The sequence below is a fragment of the Henckelia pumila genome, chromosome 4 (assembly GCF_033568475.1).
Source record: "Henckelia pumila isolate YLH828 chromosome 4, ASM3356847v2, whole genome shotgun sequence".
Lineage (NCBI taxonomy): Eukaryota > Viridiplantae > Streptophyta > Magnoliopsida > Lamiales > Gesneriaceae > Henckelia > Henckelia pumila.
The window spans coordinates 173948133-173973869 of record NC_133123.1 but is presented as its reverse complement, the minus strand read 5'-3'; the positions used below and the strand labels follow the sequence as shown (position 1 = coordinate 173973869).

Genomic DNA, 25737 nt, shown 5'->3' with positions numbered 1-25737 from the left:
AATGCAAATACTCATTCATTATTAAATAAGCTCTCAAAGGCTTAATTAAGCTATTCTATACTCCTAAATATTTTTAGGAAACCAAAGTTATACATGTGTCCGTCGTCAGCCCTTTTGTAACGCCCTCAACTGATGGGGACATTACTCAACTAACATGACCTTATATAAACACGGAAAACAAAATTATTATCTTTTTAACATGACCTTATATAAACGCGGAAAATAAAATTATTATTTTTTTAAAAAAAAATGTATGCATACATCAAACCTTACTTAAAACATTTCAAATAGTTTACAAACCAAGTCACAACAATTTCAAACATAAAACCTGTTTTCTTCACTCAAACATAATAATATTCAGTTCCATTAAACTCAACACAAACACACTCATGCATCTCTCGCCGGCTCGACTCTTGGCTCCTCCTCATGTCCGGAATAAACTCATCGACGTATGCATAATTGTCATCCTCATTACCTGCACCATTCAAGCATAGTGAGTCTAAAGAATCAACAAGAATATGCAATAAAAATCATGAGTTTTAAAATTTATTTTGAATATAATATGACGTAATATAAACATGAACATAAACATAAACTCATTCTTAATTGATGAATTATGTGAAATTTGTGGCAACCGTCTGATAGGTCTGATCTCATCATTCATGTTGATCAACAAGTAATTGGAAAGGCCCCTCTGGAGCTTATCCCGAAGTGCCAGTCCCGTGTCTTTCCATCGCTTAACTCATAATTGGAAAGACCCCTCCGGAGCTTATCCTGAAGTGTCAGTCCCGTAGATTTGGAAAGGTCCCTCCGGTGCCCATCCCGAAGTACCATTCCCGTATTTGCCACCACAAAGACACATAAGACTTCAAAATCCTTTATGCTTCATCATACATCATTCATCATATCATTCCATCATCTTTTATTTGTGTTATCATAACATGTCATTCATTGTGAAGCATCATTGAAACATCATAATTTTCGTCTTAACTTTTGTTTCATGAACATAAAATTTTACTTGATAACTTTATTCATGTCATATATGATTAAAAAATCATACTTTCATACTGAACATAGGTTTCATGAATGAACCTTAAACATGTACATGCATCACATAACATAATCGGTCCACGTAAGTCGTTCTCTTCGTTCTTGACCTTAAAACTTGAAAGTTTTGCATAGAAACTCTTAAAAATATTTTAGAAACCTTAAAAGATCATAACCATGAAATTAGGACCCTAAAATAACATAAAAAACTTGAAATTCGAAGGTCATGCGTGGCCGCTCAACTTCTCGAGCGCTTGCGCGCATGCCATGCACAGATAGGTCTGCTTGCTCGCTCTGAAACTCTATTTTTCAGTCGGAATTTGAAAACGTGGTAAACATAAAAGTTGTAGCTCTTGAGCTTTTCTTTCGAATGACAAAAATAGTTCTCAGTAAGAAGTTATGCTCATTTTCCCTAGATGTGTCACTGCCAGGAATTCAAAACACTCGACACAATTCGGGGCGATTTTGACCAATCTTCCAAAATGATTTTGACAAAACTAAAAACATGAAAGTTTTAGATAAATACGTTATTTTTCAAATAAAGTTGGCCTCATATCATTTGGATCAGTAAACTAATTTTTATCATCAAAATCAAAACAGGTGTCGGTAATTTGGTACCACCAAACACAACTTCAACACTTTAAACTTCAAACTTCAAACATAAACTTCTTTTACCTAAAATCCTAAATACATAAATCATCAAAACTCATTTTATTGTAGTTGAACATGAATTAACTAACTTCAAAACACTAAAATCTTAAAAGAACATGAATCTCTTGAATCAACTCAAGAACTTGACAAGAACAACCTACGCTTCACGATCTCGTAAAATTATAACTTCATGCTCTTGAAATTCATGAAAATCATGCATACATATCTCAACATACATCAATTCATATAAAAATACATAATAGCTTGAATGGGTTTCAAAATCTTTTAAATTTGTACTTGCCTTGAAATGAAGATGGAGTTGATTCGGATTCTTGGCAATGAGCTAACCACACCAAGAACGAGATTTGGAACTTTGGCTTGTGACTATCTTGAAGAACCGTGAAGGTTCAATAAAGAAACAAGAAGGAGAAATGATAGAATGGAGAGAATGGGGAAGGAATCGTGTAGAGGATAGGGAAGAAGTGAGAGTCAAGGGAACAAGGGGACATGAGAAGTAATGGGGTGGGGAACCGGGTAGATAGATATGATAATGATCATTCAACACGTAATGTGTGTTCATCTCTAAAATGCAGTCAGTCACCCGTCCCGACTCGTCTGATAAAAATACTATCCCCCGACTCATACATAATAAGCATATCAATATTATAGTTAAATCTCTCATAAAAATGTACTCTATCACCTCGTTCATTGGTTAGCCTCGTCCCGTGAGTCCAGGATCAAACTCAGCCTGAAACGGTAAACTTACTCAAAATTGTTAAAATAAAATATATGCAGACATAAAATCATATTCATAGTTCATAACTTAAAAATAATTTAAACTCACAACATCATAAAAATCATCTTAAAATCATCATGAGCGATTTAGTGGATTTTGGACCTTATAACTCTACCCTCCTTAAAAGAATTTTGTCCTCGAAATTCGACTTATCAAACAGTTTTGGATAATGATTATGCATGTCTTGCTCGGTTTCCCATGTTTCCTCTTCCACTAGTTGATTGCGCCACAAGATAACCATTTTGATCTCTTTGTTTCTCAACTTCCGGACTCGCTTATCCAAAATTTGAACAAGAGTCTCTTCATAGGACAAGTCGGGCGTCCATTGAACTGGCTCGTGGTGAATGATGTGGGAAGGATTTGCGATGTACTTCCTTAGCATAGAGATATGGAAAACGTTGTGCACTCCTTCCAGATTTGGAGGCAATGCTACTCGGTAAGCTCTTGCTCCAACCTTGTCAAGGATCTCGAAAGGCCATATATATCTTGGGCTTAGCTTCCCTTTCTTTCCAAATCTCAAGACTCCCTTCCAATAGACCTGGCCAAGGGCCGGGTCAAACCCGGAACCGACCCGGAACCAGCCCGTGGTCAACGGGCCGGTTAACAGGGTGAAACCCGCCGACCCGACGGTTCTGACCCGGGTCCGAACCGGCGGGTCGGCCTATTTTTAAATAATATATTTATTATTTTGTTAAAATTTTAAATAATATAAAACCTACACATGTTGGATTTGAACTCAAGACCAATTGGTATTGAGGCATCACTCTTGCCACTAGGCCAATAGATCATTTGATATTGATTGTGATTGAAAATAATTAAATGTAATAAAATTTGTATACAAGATGTTTAAATTAAAATGTAATAGATTTTTTATTGAGATATGTATAGTTTTTAATATAAGATCTTGAAAGTTGAAATATAATATATTTTTTATTGAATAAATGTAATAAATTTTTTATTGAAATATATATAATTTTTAATATAAGAAATGTAATATATATTTTTTATTTAATAAATATAATTTTTTTTTATTGAAATAGACATTTTTTAATATAAAATGTTGAAAGTTGAAATGTCATATATTTTTTTATTGAATAAATATAATATTTAAAGATGTTAAAAGTTTAAATGTATATATTTTTATTTAATAAATTTATATATTTTTTTTTGAGATAATGAAATATTTGATAGAGTTTTTAAAAGTTTAATTGTAAAAAATTTTTAAAAAAAAATTATTATTTTTTAAAAAAAGCAAAGGTTGACCCGGACCCGAAACCGGCGGTTAACCGGACCCGAACCCGGACCCAAACCGGCCAAGGGCGGGCCGGTTAAGGGTTGGTAAAATACCAACCCGGACCCGACGGTTCCAACCCGGAACCGGACCTGAACCGGCCCGTGGCCAGGTCTACCTTCCAAGGTGACACCTTCAAGAACACATGGTAACCTACCTGAAATTCCAAATCCCTATGCCTTTGATCGGCATAGCTTTTCTAACGACTCTGTGATGTCAACATCCTATCCTTGATTTTCGCTATCATGTTGACTGTCTGCTGCACTATTTCTGGTCCTAAAACAGCTCTTTCTCCCACTTCATCCCAATGCAATGGAGTCCTACATTTCCTCCCATACAAAGACTCATAAGGAGTCATCCCAAATTGGTTTGATAACTATTGTTGTAGGTGAACTCCACTAAAGGCAACTTCGATTCCCAATTTTCTCCGAAGTCAATCATGCAAGCCCTAAGTAAATCCTCTAGTATCTGAATCACTCGTTTAGATTGTCCATCTGTCTGCGGATGGAAAGTTGTACTAAAGGCTAGCTTTGTTCCCAATCCATGATATAGACTCTTCAAAAAGTTTGAAGTGAACCTGGGATCCCTGTCAGAGACTATCCTTGCGGGAACTCCATGCAATCTGACTACCTCTTGAATATACAACTTTGCATATTGATTCATCGAGAAGTTGTTTCTGACTGGTAGAAAATGAGTTGGCTTTGTCATTCTGTCAACTATCACCCATATTGAATTCATTCACCGTGGTGTAATTGGCAATCCAACCACGAAGTCCATAGTGACATCTTCCCATTTTCATGTAGGAATGGGTATCAGAAGTCCTGCTGGTCTTTGATGTTCAACTTTCACCTGTTGACAAGTCAAATATTCGTTAACAAACTTAACGATGTCTTTCTTCATACCTGGCCACCAGTATAGTTTCTGTAAATCCTTGAACATCTTTGTACTCCCTGGGTGAATAGAATACGGCACAGTGTGAGCCTCAGTCATCACCTCTTCCCTCGGTGAATCTACTGCTGGTACCCACATTCGCCCTTTGTGATGTGCGATCCCATCCTTCACTATATACAATACACCACCTTTGGCTTCATCTTTATGTTTACAAGTTAGCACTTGCTGGTCTGAAAACTGACTTGTTCAAATCTTTTCGAGCAAACTTGGAACCATTGTTAAAGTTGATATGGCACAAACCTCCTTCGGTTCAATCACTTCCAATCTGAGTCATTCAAAATCTGCAATCAACTCCTGTTGAGTTGTCATTCTGTTCAAAGTAACAGAGTTACGACTCAAAGCATCAGTTACTACATTAGCTTTACCCGGTTGATAGCTAATGTCACAGTCATAATCTTTCACCAATTCTAGTCATCTTCTCTGTCTCATGTTCAACTCATTCTGAGTGAAGAAGTATTTCAAACTCTTATGATCGGTGAAAATCAGACACTTCTCACCATAAAGATAATTTCTCCACAGTTTCAATGCGAAGACAACTGCTGCCAATTCAAGGTCTTGGGTAGGGTAATTCTTTTCATGAATCTTCAGCTGTCGTGAAGCATATGCTATTACCTTTCCATCTTGCATCAAAAAAACCCCTAATCCACACTTGGAAGCATTTGTATAAATTACGAATCGACCTGAGCCTTCTGGTATGGCTAGCACTGGTGTTGTCATCAACTTTTCCTTCAACTCCAGAAAGCTTTTCTCACACTGATCAGACCATTCAAACTTCGCACTTTTGCGAGTTAATGACGTTAGTGGCAGCGCTATCTTGGAGAAATCCTGAATGAATCTCCTATAGTAGCCCGCTAATCCCAAAAAACTCCGTATCTCTGTAGCATTCTTTGGAGTGGCCCAATTTTTAATTGCCTCTATTTTTGACGGATCAACCTCTATTCCCTTCGCTGAAACTAAGTGTAACAAAAATGCAATCTGTTCAAGCCAAAATGCACACTTACTGAACTTAGCAAACAACTGTTTCTCTTTCAAAATCTGCAAAAACCGTAGTTAAATGCTGGCGATGCTCATCTAAACTACGAGAGTAAATCAGGATGTCATCTATGAATACTATGACAAACTGATCCAAAAAAGGCTGGAACACTCTGTTCATAAGATCCATGAATATTTCCGGTGCATTGGTAACTCCAAACGGCATTACTAAGAACTTTTAATGGCCATAACGAGTTCTAAAAGCCATTTTCTGAACATCTCCCTCTTTAACCTTTAACTGGTGGTAGCTCGATCTCAAATCGATCTTAGAGAACACCACTGCCCCTTGCAACTGATCAAACAAATCATCAATTCTCAGCAATGGATATTTGTTCTTCACCTTTACACGGTTCAATTCCCTGTAATCAATGCATAACCTCATTGACCCATCTTTCTTCTTGACAAATAACACCAGTGCACCCCAAGGAGATACACTTGGTCTGATGAAGCCTTTATCGAGTAGCTCTTGTAACTGCTTCTTCAATTCTTTTATTTCAGTTGGTGCTAACCTGTACGGTGCTTTGGAAATTGGTTGGGTTCCGGGCATCAACTCAATCCCAAATTCTTCTTCCCTAACTAGAGGTAATCCCGCAATATCCTTAGGGAATACTTCAGGGAAATCTCTCACTACCTCAACTTCTTCAAGTTTTGGTCGGGGTAATTCTTGATCACAATTTACATTTTCTATAAAACCTGTAAACCCTTTGTTTAAAAATTTCCAGGCTTTATTTGCTGAAATAATAAGGGACGAACTCTTCCTTGGTTAGGCATAAAACAGAAACGGTTCGCCATTCTTAATTTTCAAGGAAACAGTCCTCCGCTTACAGTCCATGGTAGCCTCGTGTCGAGACAACCAATCCATCCCAATTATCACGTCGAAGTCAACCATATTTAGGACAATAATATCAACATGTAACTCATGACCCTGCATCTGTATACTGCATTCTCTGATAATCAAGTTACTACTCAATTCTTCTCCTGAAGGCAAGGATACACTAAAACCCGAAACTGACTTATCCGGTTTCACTCCCAATTTATTCACAAAATCAACAGATATGCAGGAATGTGTGGCTCCAGTATCAATTAAAATATGAGCAGGAATATTGGAAACATTAACCATACCTGTGACTATGGCGGAGTTCGGGTCCACTTGGTCGTGTGTCATTGCAAAGACTCGGCCTTTGACTGGTTCTTTTGATTGAGGAAACTCCCTTGAAAAATGTCCCGGCTTTTTGCAAAGGTAACACACGCCTTTTCCTTGCAAACACTGGCTTGAATGAGGCTTCCCACATTTTGGACACAATACTGGCATATTAATTGGCTTTGGAGCAATGATGGCCAACTGCTTCTGTCCTTGTCGTCTAGGTTGTTGTTGCTAGTATGGTCGGTAATGGGGTGGGGCATGGTACTGTCTTTTCCTGCTAGGTCCTTGATGGTCTCTACCTTGGTAGCTGGTCCTCTTTGTTTGAGACTCTTTGATTATATCGTTTCCGTCTTTTTCAGACAACATAGCTTGATCCACAACATCCTTGTAAGTGGCAGCCCCACTTACCCTTACATCTCGACGAATGGAGGCGCTCAATCCTTCACCGAAGTGTTTTAATTCCTCAACTGGGTCCCCTGAAATCATAGGAACAAAGTACCTTCCTCTTTCAAACTTTTTCACATACTCAACAATAGACATGTTGTCTTGGCGAAGCTCCAAGAATTCTCTTGCCAATCTTGTCCTGGTACTTACCGTAAAATATTTCCCATAGAATACATCCTTGAATCCATTCCAAGACAAAGTTGTTAGATTTAATGCAGCTTTGGCTCCATTCCACCATATTCGGGCATCATCTCGGAACATGTAGGTGGCAAACCTCACACGGTCCGTGTCTGTGACCTGCATAAATTCAAAGGCAGACTCCATAGCCTGAAACCATTGTTCAGTCACTAAAGGATCAGTTTCTCCTTTGAACTCAGGTGGTCCTAATTCCAAGAACAGTTTGTAGATTGGGTTCTGAACCATTCCGACACGATTATTACCAGCATTGGTCGCTTGGTCTTGGAGAAGCTTTTGAATTTGTGATCCTTGATTACGACTATGATCTTGTAGCAAAGTAGTTAATCCCGCCAAGAATTGGTTGTTCTGATTGTTCTGATTATTTGGCTCGAAGTCGGCATGGTTGTTGTTGTTGTTGTTGTTGTTGTTGTTGTTGTTGTTGTTTCCCCTACGAGAAGCCATAGTCCTAAAGTCCAACATTATCCACACTGCTCAGTCACGATTTACAACATAGATAAGCTTAATATACATTTCGTATACATATAACTCATCACATTATCATGCACATAATCACATAAAACTCATAACTTACAGACATGAAGACGAAGTGTTGGAGTCGTGGTGAGTATGCATGAGAGTGTCTAAAAGAAGACCCAGAGCGAACTGCTCTGATACCAAACTGTAACGCCCTCAACCGATGGGGACATTACTCAAATAACATGACCTTATATAAACGCGGAAAATAAAATTAATTATTTTTTTTAAAAAAAAGATGTATGCATACATCAAACCTTACTTAAAATATTTCTAATAGTTTACAAACCAATTCACAACAATTTCAAACATAAAACCTGTTTCCTTCACTCAAACATAATAATATTCAGTTCCATTAAACTCAACACGAACACACTCATGCATCTCTCGCCGGCTCGACTCTTGGCTCCTCCTCATGTCCGGAATCAAACTCATCGACCTATGCATAATTGTCATCCTTATTACCTGCACCATTCAAGCATAGTGAGTCTAAAGACTCAGCAAGAATATGCAATAAAAATCATGAGTTTTAAATTTTTTTTTTGAATATAATATGACGTAATATAAACTTGAACATAAACATAAAGTCATTCTTAATTGATGAATTATGTGAAATTTGTGGCAACCGTCTGATAGGCCTGATCTCAACATTCATGTTGATCAACAAGTAATTGGAAAGGCCCCTCCGAAGCTTATCCCGAAGTGCCAGTCCCGTGTCTTTCCATTGCTTAACTCATAATTAGAAAGGCCCCTCCGGAGCTTATCCCGAAGTTCCAGTCCCGTAGATTTTGAAAGGTCCCTCCGGCGCCCATCCCGAAGTACCATTCCCGTATTTGCCACCACAAAGAAACATAAGACATCAAAATCCTTTATGCTTCATCATACATCATTCATCATATCATTCCATCATATTTTCATTGTGTTATCATAACATGTCATTCATTGTGAAGCATCATTGAAACATCATAATTTTCGTCTTAACTTTTGTTTCATGAACATAAAATTTTACTTGATAACTTTATGCATGTCATATATGATTAAAAAATCATACTTTCATATTGAACATAGGTTTCATGAATGAACCTTAAACATGTACATGCATCGCATAACATAATCGGTCCACGTAAGTCATTCTCTTCGTTCTTGACCTTAAAACTTGAAATTTTTGCATAGAAACTCTTAAAAATATTTTAGAAACCTTAAAAGATCATAACCATGAAATTAGGACCCTAAAATAATATAAAAAAAACTTGAAATTCGAAGGTCATGCGCGGCCGCTCAACTTCTCGAGCGCGGGCGCGCATGCCCTGCGCAGATGGGCCTGCTTGCTCGCTCTGAAACTCTATTTTTCAGTCGGAATTTGAAAAAGTGGTAAACATGAAAGTTGTATCTCTTGAACTTTTCGTTCTAATGACAAAAACTTAACCTAAAATGGAGTTCTCAGTAAGACGTTATGCTCATTCTCCCTAGATGTGTCACTTCCGGAAATTCAAAACACTTGACACAATTAGGGGAGATTTTAACCAATCTTTAAAAATGATTTTGACAAAACTCAAAACATGAAAGTTGTAGATAAATAGGTTAGTTTTCAAATACAGTTGGCATCATATCATTTGGATTAGTAAACTAATTTTTATACTCAAAATCATAATAGGTGTCGGTAATTCGGTGCCACCGAACACAACTTCAACACTTCAAACTTCAAACATAAACTTCTTTTACCCAAAATCCTAACTACATAAATCATCAAAACTAATTTTATTGTAGTTGAAAATGAATTAACTAACTTCAAAACACTAAAATCTTAAAATAACATGAATCTCTTGAATCAACTCAAGAACTTGACAAGAACAACCTACGCTTCACGATCTCGTAAAATTATAACTTCATGCTCTTGACATTCATGAAAATCATGCATACATATCTCAACATACATCAATTCATATAAAAATACATAATAGCTTGAATGGGTTTTAAAATCTTTTAAATTTGTACTTGCCTTGAAATGAAGACGGAGTTGATTTGGATTCTTGGCAACGAGCTAACCACACCAAGAACGAGATTTGGAACTTTGGCTTGTGACTATCTTGAAGAACCGTGAAGGTTCAATAAAGAAAAAAGAAGGAGAAAATGATAGAATGGAGACAAGGGGGAAGGAATCGTGTAGAGGATAGGGAAGAAGTGAGAGTCAAGGGAACAAGGGGACATGAGAAGTAATGGGGTGGGGAACCGGGTGGATAGATATGATAATGATCATTCAACACGCAATGTGTGTTCATCTCTAAAATGCAGTCAGTCACCCGTCCCGACTCGTTTGATAAAAATACTATCCCCCGACTCATACATAATAAGCATATCAATATTATACTTAAAACTCTCATAAAAATGTACTATATCACCTCGTTCATTTCTTAGCCTCGTCCCGTGAGTCCAGAATCAAACTCAGCCTGAAACCGTAAACTTACTCAAAATTGTTAAAATAAAATATATGCAGACAAGAAATCATATTCATAGTTCATAACATAAAAAATAATTTAAACTCACAACATGATAAAAATCATCTTAAAATCATCATGAGCGATTTAGTGGATTTTTGGACCTTACACCTTTGTTGTCGTTTGCCTCAAAACTAGGCCACGGCTACGCTATGACGCTTGGATCACTATGCCACTTCTGAAATTCCAAAAGGACGCCTAGAATTCCTTAGATCTAAACTAGAAGGCTAAGGAATCAAGAGAGAAAAGAGGAAAGGTGCGAGTGAAATGAGCTCTCGGACCCTCTATTTATAGACGGAGTACGGACCGTTCGAATCCAGTTCGGAGCCTCTGAACACGATCGGAGCGTACGATCCCGACTTCGGAGCGTCCGAAGTCCCATCATTGCGACAGCCATGATGTCATCTTGCTAACGTAGACAATGACGTAAGCCCTAGCCACGATCGGACCATCCGAACCTGCCGACGGATCGTCCGATCACAATCGGAGCCTCCGAACTCCACTTCGAAGCGTTCGATCTGCGCTGGCCCAATTTCATACTTTTTATTAATTAATTCCTTAATCACTTCATTGGGTTACGGGTTACTACAATCGTGAACTTTCAAGATAACCTTGCCTCAATCCACTCGCCCAGTCTATCTTCAGACCTGCCGGGAATATTTATAAACCAGACGAAATATACAAAAGAGCTACTAAAGAAATTTGTAATGGAGAATGCACTGCTGCTAACGTAACAATCCTATGAATGCTACTATCAAGATTGACAAAGATGAATCTGGCATATCAATAGATCAAACACATTATAGATGACTCATTAGATCACTGCTCTATCTCACTGTTAGCAGACCGAATATTATATTTTCAGTCTGCCTCTGTGCGAGATTTCAATCTGATCCCAAGCAATCACACTTTGTAGTCTCCTAGGTACCGTTTGTTACGAGTTCAATTAGTACTTGTACAACTTATCATATTCAATCTCGCGTTCTTCTTGTCATATTATTTATCCATCTACTAATTATTTATTTTACATCAATCAAATCATTAACTATTTATCTTACATCAATCAAATCATTGAATTTAAATTATTATATTACCCTTATAAATAATATTATTCATATTTTATTTATTCTTGAAAGGGCAAAATGGTAATTTATATTTTTAATATAAAATTCAATCAATCAAATAAAATAAACTATAATCTATCAATCAAATAAAATATTATATTCACTATCATTTTTTATTTATTTTATATTACATTATATTACTTATCCAAGTATTATTTATTCTATCCTCGAACCAAACGGTGCCTAGAGGATATTGAAGTATCTAAAGGGCACCCAAAATATTGGTCTGTGGTATCCAAAGGACTAAAGTTTTAATCTTATAGGATACTCTGATGCTGATCATGCTGGATGCAGAATTGATCAAAAAAGCACAAGTGGACTGTGTCAATTCCTTGGTGATAGACTAATCTCTTGGTTCAGCAAGAAACAAACTTCTATTGCCACATCTACAGCTGAAGCAGAGTACTTAGTACCTGGAATTTGTTGTGCTCAATTGCTCTGGATTCAACATCAACTCAGAGACTATGGTGTTAACTCATCTGAAGAACCTATCTTCTATGATAACACCAGTGCAATAGCTATCATTTACAACCCAATCCTTCATTTCAGAACAAAACATATTGATATAAGACATCACTTTAATATGTATTTTTCTCTTCTCATAGCCAAATCTCGGGCATCCTTATCCTTTTTAGGAGCAGAAGAGCATTGAGATACATCGACAGCTCCTCGATCTTGAACCATGTAGACATAGTTTTCCTCAAAACTATGTCCTCGATCTGTTTCTTCTTCTCCTCCATATACATGTCCCTGCAAATGTAGTAGTATTCTTCTGGATTGCGAGCAGAGGATGACGACCCAGCCTTATCCATTGTTATTCTCACTATTTTATCTACTAAAGTTGCTAAGTGTTAAGGAAACCTTTAGACTTTAAGGTTGGTATTTATAATCAATCGAGTGCGAATGCAAACAGTTTTCTAATTCTTTGTTTTTGTCTTTAACGATTGCAATACCCCGGTACAAGACAAGTGGGTGCGTCCTTTTTACCGCGTAACATGTACCTTTTAATTTTTTGAAATTCAAAATTTCCACGCACTTAGCCACGTCATTTTGGCATAAGTATATATGTTTCATCTATATCTTATCTTCCTTACCTTGCTAAAACCCTAGAAATCTCTGTAGACTCTTTTCTTTTCACTTGATTTTTTTTCAGAACAATGTCTTCAATAACCAAGAATATTCTAATAGTGGAATTTCTGTTGGAAAACGGTGATCAGATCAATCAGAATTGATACCCGGTGCAGCGGAATTTTTAAAATTTTATATGGAACGATTCCATAATGGGTATCAAAACTTTACGATTAAATTGTGTGTGTAAAAATTAAATCACAATTAAATTTTTACCTCCAATCTCGAAACGAGATTATGGACACCAACAGATTGCTCTGCTCTTGTTGTATATCTCAGGAACTGATGGACGAACAATTCTTCAATCAGGTCCACGAACGGAAATTTAATCCCTCTGATAGATTGCACTAGAAAATCTATCAGAAGTTTCTACGAAGAGAATTAACGAATTTGATCCGTTAAACCAGACTGCAAATTCAAAATTCATAGGCTGGAATTTTCGTGCAGAGAGAGGAAAAAGGGGGCGGCCACTTTTAATAAAAACAACTAGGGTTTTCGAAAATTGTGAGCCTCTGTTGTGTAATTTCTGTACTGCAACAACTTATTTATAATGTGGGCTGCTAACAGCTTAGGGCCCATTAGTCATAAGTTCAAGCCTGACAAGCAAAGCCCGCATGTTCAGAAATTAATATAAAATTCATCGTGACTCAGATTGATAAACCAATTTTACCAATGTTCACAGAAACCATTTCTGCATCTTTTAGAGTCAAGATAAATTTTTTGAATCCGAATTCAGTGATTTCCAAAAATGCCCATCCCTATGTCATTTTAGGAAATCTTACTCCTCTACTCTTAAGAAGTCCCACTTCTTTGTTCATTAAATTTAACTCTTTAAATTTAACTATCTCAACGGGGATTAAAAATCCATTACTCTGTGTGACCCTCAATGGTTCAGGGATACAGCTAGCCGTGGGCTCACAACTCCTTGTGACTCGGAACAACAATTTCCGACTTGCCCATCGAATCATGGTAAGAGCGCCTAGAAACATCGCCCCATGATTCCCTAGGTATCACTGATAGTGCCTGCAAGAACCAATATATTTTTGTTAGCGTACAGTACGGTCCCTTCATCCATATGTCCCGATCGAATCAACAACCATTGGTAAATCGAGAGTCGTTCTAGATTCGATAACTATGCAATGCATCTTGAAGATCAAATAGTGACATCGCATGTGCTACTAAGAAACCATTTCTTAAAACACATCATATACTCTGGCCAGAGATTAATCACACTAATATCTTCTCAGATTGCATAGGATATCCACACTCGCAAGTATGTGGTGAATCCTTGACAACAAAGCATCGACTCCTATATGTGTCATAACTGTACCCAATCCCGACACCTGATGACCCCAATAGAGTCGGTAAACGAGTCAAAGCACAGTACTAGCATATAGAGTCTCAATGATGTTTCAAGTAGTAAGGACTAATGGTGTACAACCAAAACCGCGGACTTTATCCACTCGATAAGTGATAACCACTTGGAAATTCCGGATAGGGTAGTTCGATCATTCATCGTATGAATATCCATTTGCATTCTTTGAACATCTCTATGTTCCATACCAATGAAACGTGGTACTCGGCATCGCAAATGCTAGTCTCAATCTCGAGCGATCCTTATCCTTATTAACGGACGGCTCAATCGACTAGGAACTGTTTAGAATATACAGTGACTATAAGATGTGTTTCATGATAGACATCCCCATGTACTACCACATCTTACATACACTATAGTATATTCAAGGTCTTTATCAAAACAACAATAGTATATCACAATATAACAATATGAAGAAAGATAAAGTCATTGCCATTAATAAAAGTGTAAATTATATTAAACAAAAGATTATTTATACAAAGAGTCATCAAAGCCCTTAGCCACAAGTTGGCTCACCGGGCACCCACTCTTTCACTTTCACACTGTCTATGATCTTCTAGACGAATGATTGGTTGCGATGTTTTGCACTTTGGAAGCTTCGGGCCTTCGCAAGTTTTTGAATTGCAGGAATTTCATCTATAAGCAAGCCACGCCCAAATTCTTTCATACAACCCAATTAACAGACAAAGCAATCACCAGTTCACTAGCAGGAGAATTTGTCAATATCACTTCTGATCTGTTCGCCTCCTCTTTTGACTTGCCATGGACAGGCTTGACGAACGTCTCTTCTATCACTACTGAACAGAGAATCTAGATGAAGACACCCTGTACTCTATGACCAATGTTCCCATCAAGATCTCGTGAAAGAAGAAGGAACTGAAACTTGAATTTTCACTTCTTCATGACATAGTGGCCAAATATCTTCTAGCCAAAGCTGGTTCTTTCGATGCAATCACGGTGGAAAAGTTTGATATCATGGCTGCTATTACCACTGGAACTCCTGTTAACTAGTCTGAGGTACTCTTCAAAGTCCTCACTAATATGATACAATTCCCACCATTCAATCTCAAGGCTTTGCTATTCAGATAAGTTATATTCTCAATGAGTTGAATGTCCATCTGGGTCCTTCATCCTCCCTCCATTCCCACAAACTTTTGAATGAACGAGCTATCGAGGTCTACAAGGCAAAGCAGCTCATTGTACTTAAGAGAGGCACCACAGATGAAGATGAGATTGAAGATCTCACTATCCAGACTGAAATTGAAGAAATTTCAGCACTAGTCACCAAACCTACTCTAGCAAAGAAGACTGTTGTTCCGAAAAAGAATTCAGTAAAACGCAAGCTTATCATTCACGAGTCAGAGGCAGAGGAATCAGAATCAGATCAAGTGACTTTGGCAACCATCATTGCCTCGCCAAAGGTCCAGACCAAGAAGAGATCTTTTTTACCAAAGATTGTGAAAACTCCATCTGTTCAAACTGCTCCTTTTGCCACAATCCCTCTTTCAAAAGTTACTCTGGTTAATCCACCAATTGTTGAGACCAACATCATTTGTCTGTAATCGGGCTTTCAACAATCTAAGGATCATGGATCCAGTGCAACGGATGCATCTCAATTTCTCTCCAATGATCAGATTGCGATTAATCAAGCTTCTCAAGATATCACAGCACTAGTGGACGAAAAGATGAAGATATTTGATAGGTGGGCCAAATACAAAACAAAAATTAACTTTTTTTGAATTTCAATCATGGAAAATGCTTCAAAATCTAGCAGCCAGTGAACAGATAATTTTAGAATGGGTTGAGGCCCTAGACATATCACAAGCTCTTCAAAGAAGAGATTTTGTCTCTCTGAAAATGATTCTGTTGTTATAAGTCAGCTGAAAATGGATGCTCTGAATCTTTCCATGACTGTTACTTCAGGCTGTTAAATCAGTTCGAACTTTCAAAATATTTTTGAGTGTGTATTCACCTCTCCTCTACACACGTTTTCGATCCTAACAGTCTTAATTGATGTCTCAAAATACTCAACATGAAAATTGATGTCTCGCAAGTTCAATATATCCACCATATACACAAGGATATCGTTTGGTTTTATGGATGAGATGTATGAGAGATGAATAGAAGTGTAATAAAAATATGATGAAATATGGATAAACAATACATAGATATGAACAATATGTTGTTTTGTATGTTTTTAAATTTGTAGGATTATTGTGTTTATTACTATAGAATCTCTTAATTGACCTTTCTAATTTCTACTCATCCTCCACTAATACCATGGGTTTGAAGGGATTTTTCATCAAGCCCACATACAATTCATACCGGGCCATGAGATGACATTGGGTTAACAAAAAAATGAAAGAAACATGGGATGAGTAAAAATTTGTGGATCATCCAACTTTCATCCAATGTACCAAACCGTACCAAATAGTATTAATTCCATTAGTTTAATTAAAATTACTCAATCACGATAACATAAATTAATGAAATAAAAACAAAGTTAACTCTAGTCTTCAAAATTCAATTCATGATCACATTCATTATCATTCAATGTTCTACTATGTAAATTGCTCAGTTCATAAATCAATTAACCAAAGCCCCAACCTTTGCATGGCGAACCCAAAGCTTAAATTAACCCAAAAAAAAAAAACAACAACAACAACAAGAACGACACAAAACTAACAATAATCTCATTTGCTTACCTGATAAGCTATGTGAAAATGACACCGGAGCAAAGTTTAACAAGAACCAATTAACAACGTTATCTATGTTTCTTTATTCTAATTCCCCTTTTTAGCATCTTTCGGTCATGCTTTAGAAGTAAAAGGTTTATGTCTCTTTCTTTCATATTCTAATTATGTATATGTGTCAAAATAAGAAGACCAAGAGGAGAAATTAAGAACACCCAGTTCTCATAATTTCAAGAAAGGAATAATTTTTAGGGAAAATTGCATATATCACCCGAATAATGAAATTTCGGGTTTGTGGATAACTCGCTATGAAAGTTTTTTGAGCTAATAAATCCCGATGATTCTAGATCTGTAGCATACACATGATCACTTCCTGTAAAAAAAATGACAAAAATATCCCTCTTAAATAAATAGTTAAATTAAGTTTATTTTATACTGAATTGAATAAAATAATAAAATTTTAGTTAAATAACTCTGAAAATTGTATATAATTATTTTATTTTAATATTTGTTATACTCGAAATATATTTTAATAGTAAATTGTGTTATTACATTCAATTAAATAATAAATTTAATTATTTTTAAATAAAATTTAATATTTAAATTAATTAAAATGATGGTAAAAATAAATTTAATTTAAAATATAAATTAATGCATTGATATTTTAATTTAAATTTTCAAAAATGTTGAATTAATTTATTTTTAAAAAAAATTAAAGAAATAATAAGTTATTATTCTTTCTATTGTAAATTTTTGTTATAGTTTATACCTTGTAGGGTGAATATATAAAGATTAAAAGACAACATAAACGAATCAAACTGGTCTGTACGTACGGAACATGCATTGATTATGCGTGAAAAATGCAACAATAGCTGCTTCTGAATAAATCGAAATTAAATTTTCCTGCAAACACTCCATCGAGCTGAATTATTTAAAGAGAGATGAATCAACCAAAAAAAAAACATCAATTTCCAACAACAATTAGTAATAAATATTGATAGCTTATTAATAAAATCCCTTAATTATATAGAAATATTCAACAAGTCCGTAGCCAAATTATTCTCCATCATCAAGGCCTCGGCTTCTCCACTGCAGTATTGCACCTTCCCTGCAAGCGACAAATAAAAATCCAAATCAATTAAAGTTAAGTTTATATATATATGCATTTTTCACATTATAAAATGAAGTACTGGAATAAATAAAAAGTATTTATATATTACCAAAGAGATCAGAGGTGGATGAATTAATGGGAGTAGAATGAGTTGGCATTGGGAGGATTGGTATGTTTTGGCAATTACAAATCTCAATCATGTAACCATCAGGATCATGGAAGAAGATTTGGTCCACAATTATCCCACCTTCTCTCACTATTGCTTTCACATACTCAATCTTCATCTCTTCCAATCGACTCATTATCACATCCATATCCGAGCATTGGAATGAGATGTGATTGTCTTTCGGATTTATTATCTTGTCTTTTTTCCACGTCACCTTCTCCACCTCCAGTAAATGGATTCCGATCCCGTGGCTGAACAACCTACAAAAGTACCCCAATTTCCCAATTCATTAAGTAACAAAACGAAGCTATAGCTAGAGTTAATGAAGAACATAGATATATTATATAATTGACATACATACCAGGCCCCTTCGAAATCAAAGGAAGATGGGCGCTTGATGAGCACGAATCCAAGAACTTGGGTGTAAAATTCAACAGATTTTTTCACCGATTTGCAGATGAACGATACATGATTCAAAGATAACAAAGGCAATTTGGTAATATTACTATTTTCCATTAATCGGTCTCCGGCTTCATCCACATTTATCTCTTTCCCCATGCCTATAGATCAGTACTGTTTGTGTACGTGTGTGTTCTTTGTACCTACGTACCTAGCTTACAAGAAGAGGGATCGATCGGAGTTTCAATGAATATTAATATATATGCAATATTATGATAGGAGGGGTACATGCATGCATATATATAGAAGCAAGCTAGAAAACGTACGAGAGAAATTTATGTTATTAATGGTTGATATTTTGTGCCATTAATTCAAAATCCAACTCAATCCAACGTGACACACCATAAAAATTCCTACATCATGTTCCTAATGATCTTATCCATAATATTAAATATAGCAACACGTTTTGAACACTTATTTTGCAATACTAGTCAAACATATATATTGAGGCTTTACCGGTATGTTTCTAATGATTATAGATAGATGTATAATAAATATCGATACCATGAAATTATTTATGCAGAGTGGAATTTAGGGAGTGTTTGCAATCACTAAAAAAAATGATTATTAGATTTTGACTTTAAAAAATCACTTTTATGTGTTTCTTAAACTCAAATTCTATATTACATTATGCTTAATTGGAATCCAAAAGCTAGTCATGACTCATATGGTGATTATGATTCTCCAAAAGTTATTCTAATAGAAAAGTCAATGTTAAAATCATTTTAATCACTTATTTATCAAACACTACGTACCCAACTTAATTTGATTTTTAGATTTTCCATTTGCTTCCAAACACTAGCTACCAACTTTTGATTTTTTTTAACTTTTTTATAATATATAAATTAATCACTTCTACAAAAACATAATCTTTTGCAAACATTCCCTTAATTTGGTATACGAATGATTGATTTCAAGTGAAACTAGTAAATAAATTAATGTCCAAATAGTTTAATTAATATATGGATATTTTAAGTTTGAAAACGAAATCAGGTTCTTATCAATTTGATTATTATAAGAAAACATTTCTTAAAAACAAAAATAATTAGAGTGCTATTATTAACAAACATATATAGCATATCAAAATCACATATGACATGACACAGGATGAATAAAACAATATTTTTCCCTTTTTCTATTATGTACACATTGACATACATCTTTTGCTTTTAGTCACATATCTAACGTGGCTTGCAGGCCCGTCTCTCACTATGTCCAACCGAAAATATTTTATTTTCCAATGTATTTTGGTGTTAGTTTCGACGAGAAGTCAATAAAATTATACAAAATTTTTAAATTAAATTAAATAAAATCCATCGTCAAATTTAATTTAATTATTGATATATAGTTGACATTTCACGCACATTTCACTCTGCCCTTCCGTGAAATTTACTAAAAGTCGCAATTTTAAATTACTCCCCTTCATCTCATTATTTGAGTATTTCACACACACATATATAAACTAGCCACGGAACACACATTGAATGCATAATGTAATATTTAGATATAATCATATGCTATCTTATATTAATCAATTAATAAGATATAAGATTTATCATCATAAATTTACATAAATTGTAAGCTGAAAAAAGAAAATTGAAAACTTCGGAAAGATCGATGATGAGAGAAAAAGAAACGTGGGGAGGAAATGCAAAGCAAGGGAGGTTGAGTTTGGTCGAATCATTTTTTTTCCTTTCGAAAATATATTTTTTAGCCTTCTAATTTTTATCAAAGAAAAGAGAAATAATGGCAATTTTTTCCGTTCACATTTTTTTATCAAATCCAATTTTCTCTAATGACTTTGTGCATTATAATACATTGTGCGTTCATATATATATATATATATATATATATATATATTTAGTCACAGTTGACACTGCGATTTTGTATGATTCTCTAATATTGTTAAAGTAATCAATATGTTGAACTTTATGGAAACTTTAATTAATTATTTTTAGCTACCTTAATCGTGTTATGTACATGTTTTTATTTTAACACAAATTATTATAGTTGACTATATACATAATTTTAATTAACACTGCAGATAATTTACAAATTAAGTGTATAATATCTTATGTACTTGTTTCAGATTTGGCTGATTTATAAAATCATTTGGCTTTTCAAAAAAAAAAAATGTATAATATCAAAGACAATTAATGATTAATTCAACTTGCAATAAAATGCACTGCAAGTGGCATGAATCATAGATCAACGATGCATCGATAATATGGATTTCATTTTTTTCCCCCAGAAAATTAAATACCTAGTATTTTTTCATCTATATTGTTTATGCTTAAAACCTTGTTTTGTCCCTTTCGTATCCGAAATGTGAAAAAAAAAAAAAAAAACAACTCGGAAGTATTAATATCAGATGTTTTGGTACCCCAACAAATATTCATAGTTAAAAATTAACGGAAAAAAATTACATTCGTCGCAAGTGCCTAATTTCTCCCCAAAATTGGCACTTCTATGAAATATGATGGTCACAATTGTCTTTCATATTGTTTGGGATAAAAAAATTTTGTCCCCTTCTCGTTAAGTTTTAATAACGAGTTAATGAGTGCGTTTGGATTAAGAAGCCAAAAGAAAAAAAAAATTAAAAAAACTATTAAAGTTTTTATTGTTTCAAATTTTTTTTGATAAAATTTGAAGTGCTTTTAAAAATATTTAATTAAGTCAAAATAAATAATTTTTTAAAAGCTCATAAAATTCAAAAATTGAGGAGCTTTTTCGTATTACAAACGAATTACGAGAAGGAAAAAATCTTTTTAGCACGCAGAAATAAGGAGGCAAAAAAAATAACTAACACATATAAAGAAAGCTTTTGGTCATTGGTCAGAAATTTGATTTTTCTATCATTATTTTTTTAGGTGAGCTTGTTACATAATGCTTTCAAATATTGTTTATCTTATTAGTTTGTTGCACAAAGCTTGCTAGTTCGAAGGATAATGACATCGAGTTCTCAGGAAAAAAAAGTAACCTTACATAAACGATGGCATAACTTAGTTGATTTTCATTTATCTTTCAATAATTCCAACATGTACGTAGACAGAATTGGGCTGGAATTTTAAAATATTTTTAAAAATTGGTGCGAATGAGTCCAACTGCCAGCTGAACATATGAGAAAAGTAAGAATTGTGGCTGCTGCATATGCTTTTCTTTTTTCAATTATTATACAAAAATATATAATAGTATTAGCAAATTCATCTCACTTTGATCAAAAGAATTAAAACTTATCTCTATTACGTCGATCTTGTCTTTTATGAGTGAGTTGTTGATAACTTGATATCACTAATCTCAGCTTGCGTTGGAGTATCATTTTAAATATATTTCTCAAATCCTTCTACAAATTAGATTAGGAGGGAGATATTTAAATATAAGTTAATATACGTTTGAATTGAGGATTTGTGCTCAACTAAAATCGAAGGGGATTTCTTCTCCATGAACATTTCAAATGGTCTACTTTTTGTAAAATTTTCAACAAATTCAATTTGTGCGTGAACTAATTTGGCTATTTCACGATTAAGTCTTAGATTTAATTTAAAAAGTATACAAAATCGACTACAACTTCGATCCGACAAGGAATCCAATGTCTCAATTTTTTGGATATCTTTTTTCCACTCAATAACTAGACAAAACCAAACCATTAGGTAGAGAGCTCCAAGTATGCATTAGAAACCAAAGAAACCGAGCTCGCTTGCCTTTTCCTTCTCAAAGGTCTCGAAATATTGATATATGATAGTGACTGCAAGTAAAATCCCGGTGCCCGAACCAATAGCCCCCATAAGATCTGCCAACACAGTCAGCGCTCCAATGCAGATGCCACCAAAGGCCGCAGCAGTTGGAATGTAACGGTTTAGTTCCTTCTGAAGGTTCGATTCACGATGTCCGGGCATCACCATTTGTTGTTCCTGACATTTCGAGAAATATACAGTGAGTAACGATAAATAATGGATTCTTGCTGCATGCTTCGCGCCAAGAGAAATGCCTAAAGGAAATCCTTACCAAGAATGCATTTGTTTTTTATATCTTACTTACAAAGGACATTTCTCGCATGCAAAAGAACAAATCCTTGACACTCATGGATAATGAATGATTAAAATTGTCATATAGCCAAAACTTCGAGAATAAATTATCAATGTGTGCATGAGGATACCTTCAACTGCTTAGCCACATCCTTAGCCGAGGATCCTGAGACCTCAATCCACGTTTTCGAGAACAAGGCACATGCTGACAGCATGAATACGATATAAAATAATCCATGGAAAGGATTCGCTAATATATCTGACAAGCTGCAAACCAGAAGGAATTATCTTTAGTCATAGCATTAGAAGTCAAATGAAGAAGTGTAAAATCAAGTTATGCTCCTAGGCAGAGTAGACAGCAAAAACAAGGAGAATATGAAGATACAAACACAAATGCAAAAATCTAGACGACCTCGATGGTGCAGTTATGTAATAAGCAAGGCCGCCAACAGGTACAGATTGACCAGAATACTCAGATTCCTTCCACTTTCCCAGAAGGTTAACAAGGAAATTTCCACTGTATCTCCTATGAAGCAACTGCACAGAATCAAATCATATCAGCCTCATCAATAGTGAAAAGAAGTAGGTTTCTAATCCGTTTTCACTATCTCATACTACGGAAATGCAGGCAGGTTACCTGGGAAATAAAATAAAGATTGGACACGAGTGCAGATTGTAAAATTATGGGCATATTTGAAGTGTAGAACAACTTAATTGGATAAGAACCCTGTTGCCCACGAGCATTCTTTGACCTCACAGGCAAAACAACACGGAACCCTTGGAAATATATGACGATAAGGAAGACAAGGACAGTGGCAAGTAAGTTCGTAACATTAGGAAGATTCTGCCGGTAGAAAGCCTCTCTCAGCGCACGAACCTTGTCCGTTCGAGTAATCAACAAGTGGAATAAAGCAATAACAGCACCTTCAAATTCAGCACCACGTCCACTGTTAATGGTAGTTGGACTAAAGGCTTTCCAGATAATGTTTTCACTGTTGAGGGAGAAAACTTAGATAAATAAACACCTTGTCTGGTAGAAAATAAGTGAATACAGAATCAATAACGATGCCTACTAACCAAATATTGGTTGCTATGAAGAGAGAAATTCCAGACCCAAGACCATATCCTTTCTGGAGAAGTTCATCAAGGCAAATAACAATAATTCCAGCAAAGCACAGTTGCAAAATTATGAGAATTGCATTCCCAACTCCTAGTTGTCCAACACTGCCATACATTCCCGAGAGAACATATGCAACTGCCTCACCAATTGCTATCAGGATGCCTAACAGCTTCTGTGCACCATTTCTGGATGAGGGAAAACAATAAATCATTACTACAAAGGCTACAAATTGTGCTAAACTTCATAGAAAACAAGGGACAAGTTTCACAAATACGCAACTCTTGAGTGGTACATAGGACAGCATAACTAAATAGATGAAAGGAACACATAGAGGCATTTAATTTTGAAATTCATAATTTTCGACCCTGAAGAATTAGATACAAAAAATAAGTTCAAAACGTCAAGATGAAATTCTAATAGAGATTTTTAATACGTTAAGTACTTACAAAAGGGCTCGATCCTCTCGCACATTGTTATCAACTTCAATGATTTTTGAACCTGCTAAAAGTTGCATAACCATACCAGATGTCACTATGGGTGTGATTCCTAGCTCCATCACTGTTCCCCGGTTTGAGGCAAGAATAACACGCATCCAGTAGAATGGATCAGCACCCGTGGTGGAGTGTATTCCATATAGCGGCAGCTGACTGCAGACCAGGAAAATAAAAAGGGATATTACAGTGTATATGACCTTCTCTCTGAATGGAATTTTCCGGTCGGCAGACTGAACTTCTGGCAGAAACGAAAGAAAAGGTCGAACCAAATGGAGCACTCTAAATCCACCTCCCATTTTTTTGTTGATCAAAGTATTTCAACCAAACTGCAGAATCACATTGAAAAGAGATTCTTCAGTAATCTGTACCCTAAAATTATAGGGGCCTCTATTGGCTCAACATTGAAGCAAACTGAAATCAAACTAACATGCAGCACAATAAAATTTAAGAATTCTATATATTCACTTGTAAACCAGTGTTAACACATATCAACTTTAGAATTCAATCTCAAACTTCACAAACTTGTCAACTACACAGTTTAAATGGATCCTCGCTGGATACAAACAACGGACTCGAGCAAAATAGTAATATAGGCGTTCGAGTTATATATATTTTGTATAAACTTGATTTGAAATTCGAAAATTCAACCAACTTAAGCTCCAGTACTTCGATCCAAGTTGTTCAAACCCTGATTCTAGTATAATCGAACTTTAGGTCGAAATAGCTCGAATTTGAATTCCGTAAGCAGCCATTCAACCACGTTCAATGTATCGGAATGCATCTGGTTTCAAATCTATGGAAACAGGTTTAGGAACAAGCACTTACACAAGCCTATATAAATAAATAAAAACAAAAAACAAATCCAATCACAATAAAATATGCCAAAAAATTATAATTCCCACACAGGAAAAGCGACGGGCACAGAATTTGGGGCGAGGAAGGTCAAAAGTTCCTACTCAAGTAAAATCTGCACGAATCTATATCTTCCATTAACATGGATTTCCCTCCAACGCCACATATCTTAGCATGAATTTGGGAATAATTGGAGAAACAAAAAGAGCCTTCCTTTACCTCTGATGTAATTGGTTGTATTCCGGCGATCGATGGGCGTTGGACTTGTTTGTCTTGCAAATACAAATACAAAATACAAATACAAAAGATTGTTCCTTTTATAAGCAATGGGCAATCAGACTCCCAATCCAACTGCAATCACTCACCCGGCCGTCCCAGAAAATTGGAGGCCTAGTCTAATTTAAGTTATAGATAAAATTTTTATTAAATTTAAAAATATTATATACAAACTGATAATAAAATGAATGTAATGATCACAAATTTATAATTTAATAAATATAGTTATTGCAATTCTTTCTTTTTCTATTTGAATTTCTAGATTCAAATTTTTTTTTTTCATCATAATTTACAATAAAAATTTAATAGAACAAATACAAAAAATAATTTAATAATAACAAAGATTGATGTT

At 35.2% G+C, this 25737-nt stretch overlaps 3 protein-coding genes across 3 annotated transcripts; all 3 read right to left on the bottom strand.

Moving 5' to 3' along the window:
- Positions 1-341: 341 nt before the first annotated feature.
- Positions 342-7995, bottom strand: LOC140862343 (uncharacterized). The gene is made up of 7 exons (XM_073265361.1): positions 7212-7995; positions 6594-7073; positions 6202-6461; positions 6001-6060; positions 5234-5711; positions 4688-4876; positions 342-475 (listed from the first exon to the last, which is right to left on the bottom strand). The coding sequence occupies exons 1-7, from the start codon at positions 7993-7995 to the stop codon at positions 342-344; spliced, it is 2385 nt and encodes a 794-aa protein (XP_073121462.1).
- A 9711-nt stretch (positions 7996-17706) lies between these two features.
- Positions 17707-18847, bottom strand: LOC140866798 (glyoxylase I 4-like). The gene is made up of 3 exons (XM_073271847.1): positions 18521-18847; positions 18103-18419; positions 17707-17990 (listed from the first exon to the last, which is right to left on the bottom strand). The coding sequence occupies exons 1-3, from the start codon at positions 18715-18717 to the stop codon at positions 17905-17907; spliced, it is 600 nt and encodes a 199-aa protein (XP_073127948.1). The 5' UTR covers positions 18718-18847; the 3' UTR covers positions 17707-17904.
- A 3258-nt stretch (positions 18848-22105) lies between these two features.
- Positions 22106-25486, bottom strand: LOC140863517 (uncharacterized). Its single transcript, XM_073266993.1, has 7 exons — positions 25329-25486; positions 24210-24583; positions 23721-23948; positions 23281-23635; positions 23056-23180; positions 22775-22910; positions 22106-22529 (listed from the first exon to the last, which is right to left on the bottom strand). Exons 2-7 carry the CDS (start codon positions 24551-24553, stop codon positions 22290-22292), a joined length of 1428 nt encoding a protein of 475 aa, XP_073123094.1. The 5' UTR covers positions 24554-24583; positions 25329-25486; the 3' UTR covers positions 22106-22289.
- Positions 25487-25737: the final 251 nt, after the last annotated feature.

Coding starts and splice junctions, on each gene's coding strand:
- LOC140862343 (XM_073265361.1), bottom strand. CDS start 7,995: ATGGCTTCTCGTAGGGGAAACAACAACAACAACAACAACAACAACAAC. Junction 6,061..6,201: donor AAGGCTTCATCAGACCAAGT/GTATCTCCTTGG, acceptor TTGTTTGATCAG/TTGCAAGGGGCAGTGGTGTT. Junction 4,877..5,233: donor GTGGAGAAATTATCTTTATG/GTGAGAAGTGTC, acceptor GTAAACATAAAG/ATGAAGCCAAAGGTGGTGTA.
- LOC140866798 (XM_073271847.1), bottom strand. CDS start 18,717: ATGGGGAAAGAGATAAATGTGGATGAAGCCGGAGACCGATTAATGGAA. Junction 18,420..18,520: donor TTTGATTTCGAAGGGGCCTG/GTATGTATGTCA, acceptor GTACTTTTGTAG/GTTGTTCAGCCACGGGATCG. Junction 17,991..18,102: donor ATCCACCTCTGATCTCTTTG/GTAATATATAAA, acceptor TGTCGCTTGCAG/GGAAGGTGCAATACTGCAGT.
- LOC140863517 (XM_073266993.1), bottom strand. CDS start 24,553: ATGGGAGGTGGATTTAGAGTGCTCCATTTGGTTCGACCTTTTCTTTCG. Junction 23,949..24,209: donor CGAGAGGATCGAGCCCTTTT/GTAAGTACTTAA, acceptor TCCCTCATCCAG/AAATGGTGCACAGAAGCTGT. Junction 23,636..23,720: donor TTCATAGCAACCAATATTTG/GTTAGTAGGCAT, acceptor CTCCCTCAACAG/TGAAAACATTATCTGGAAAG.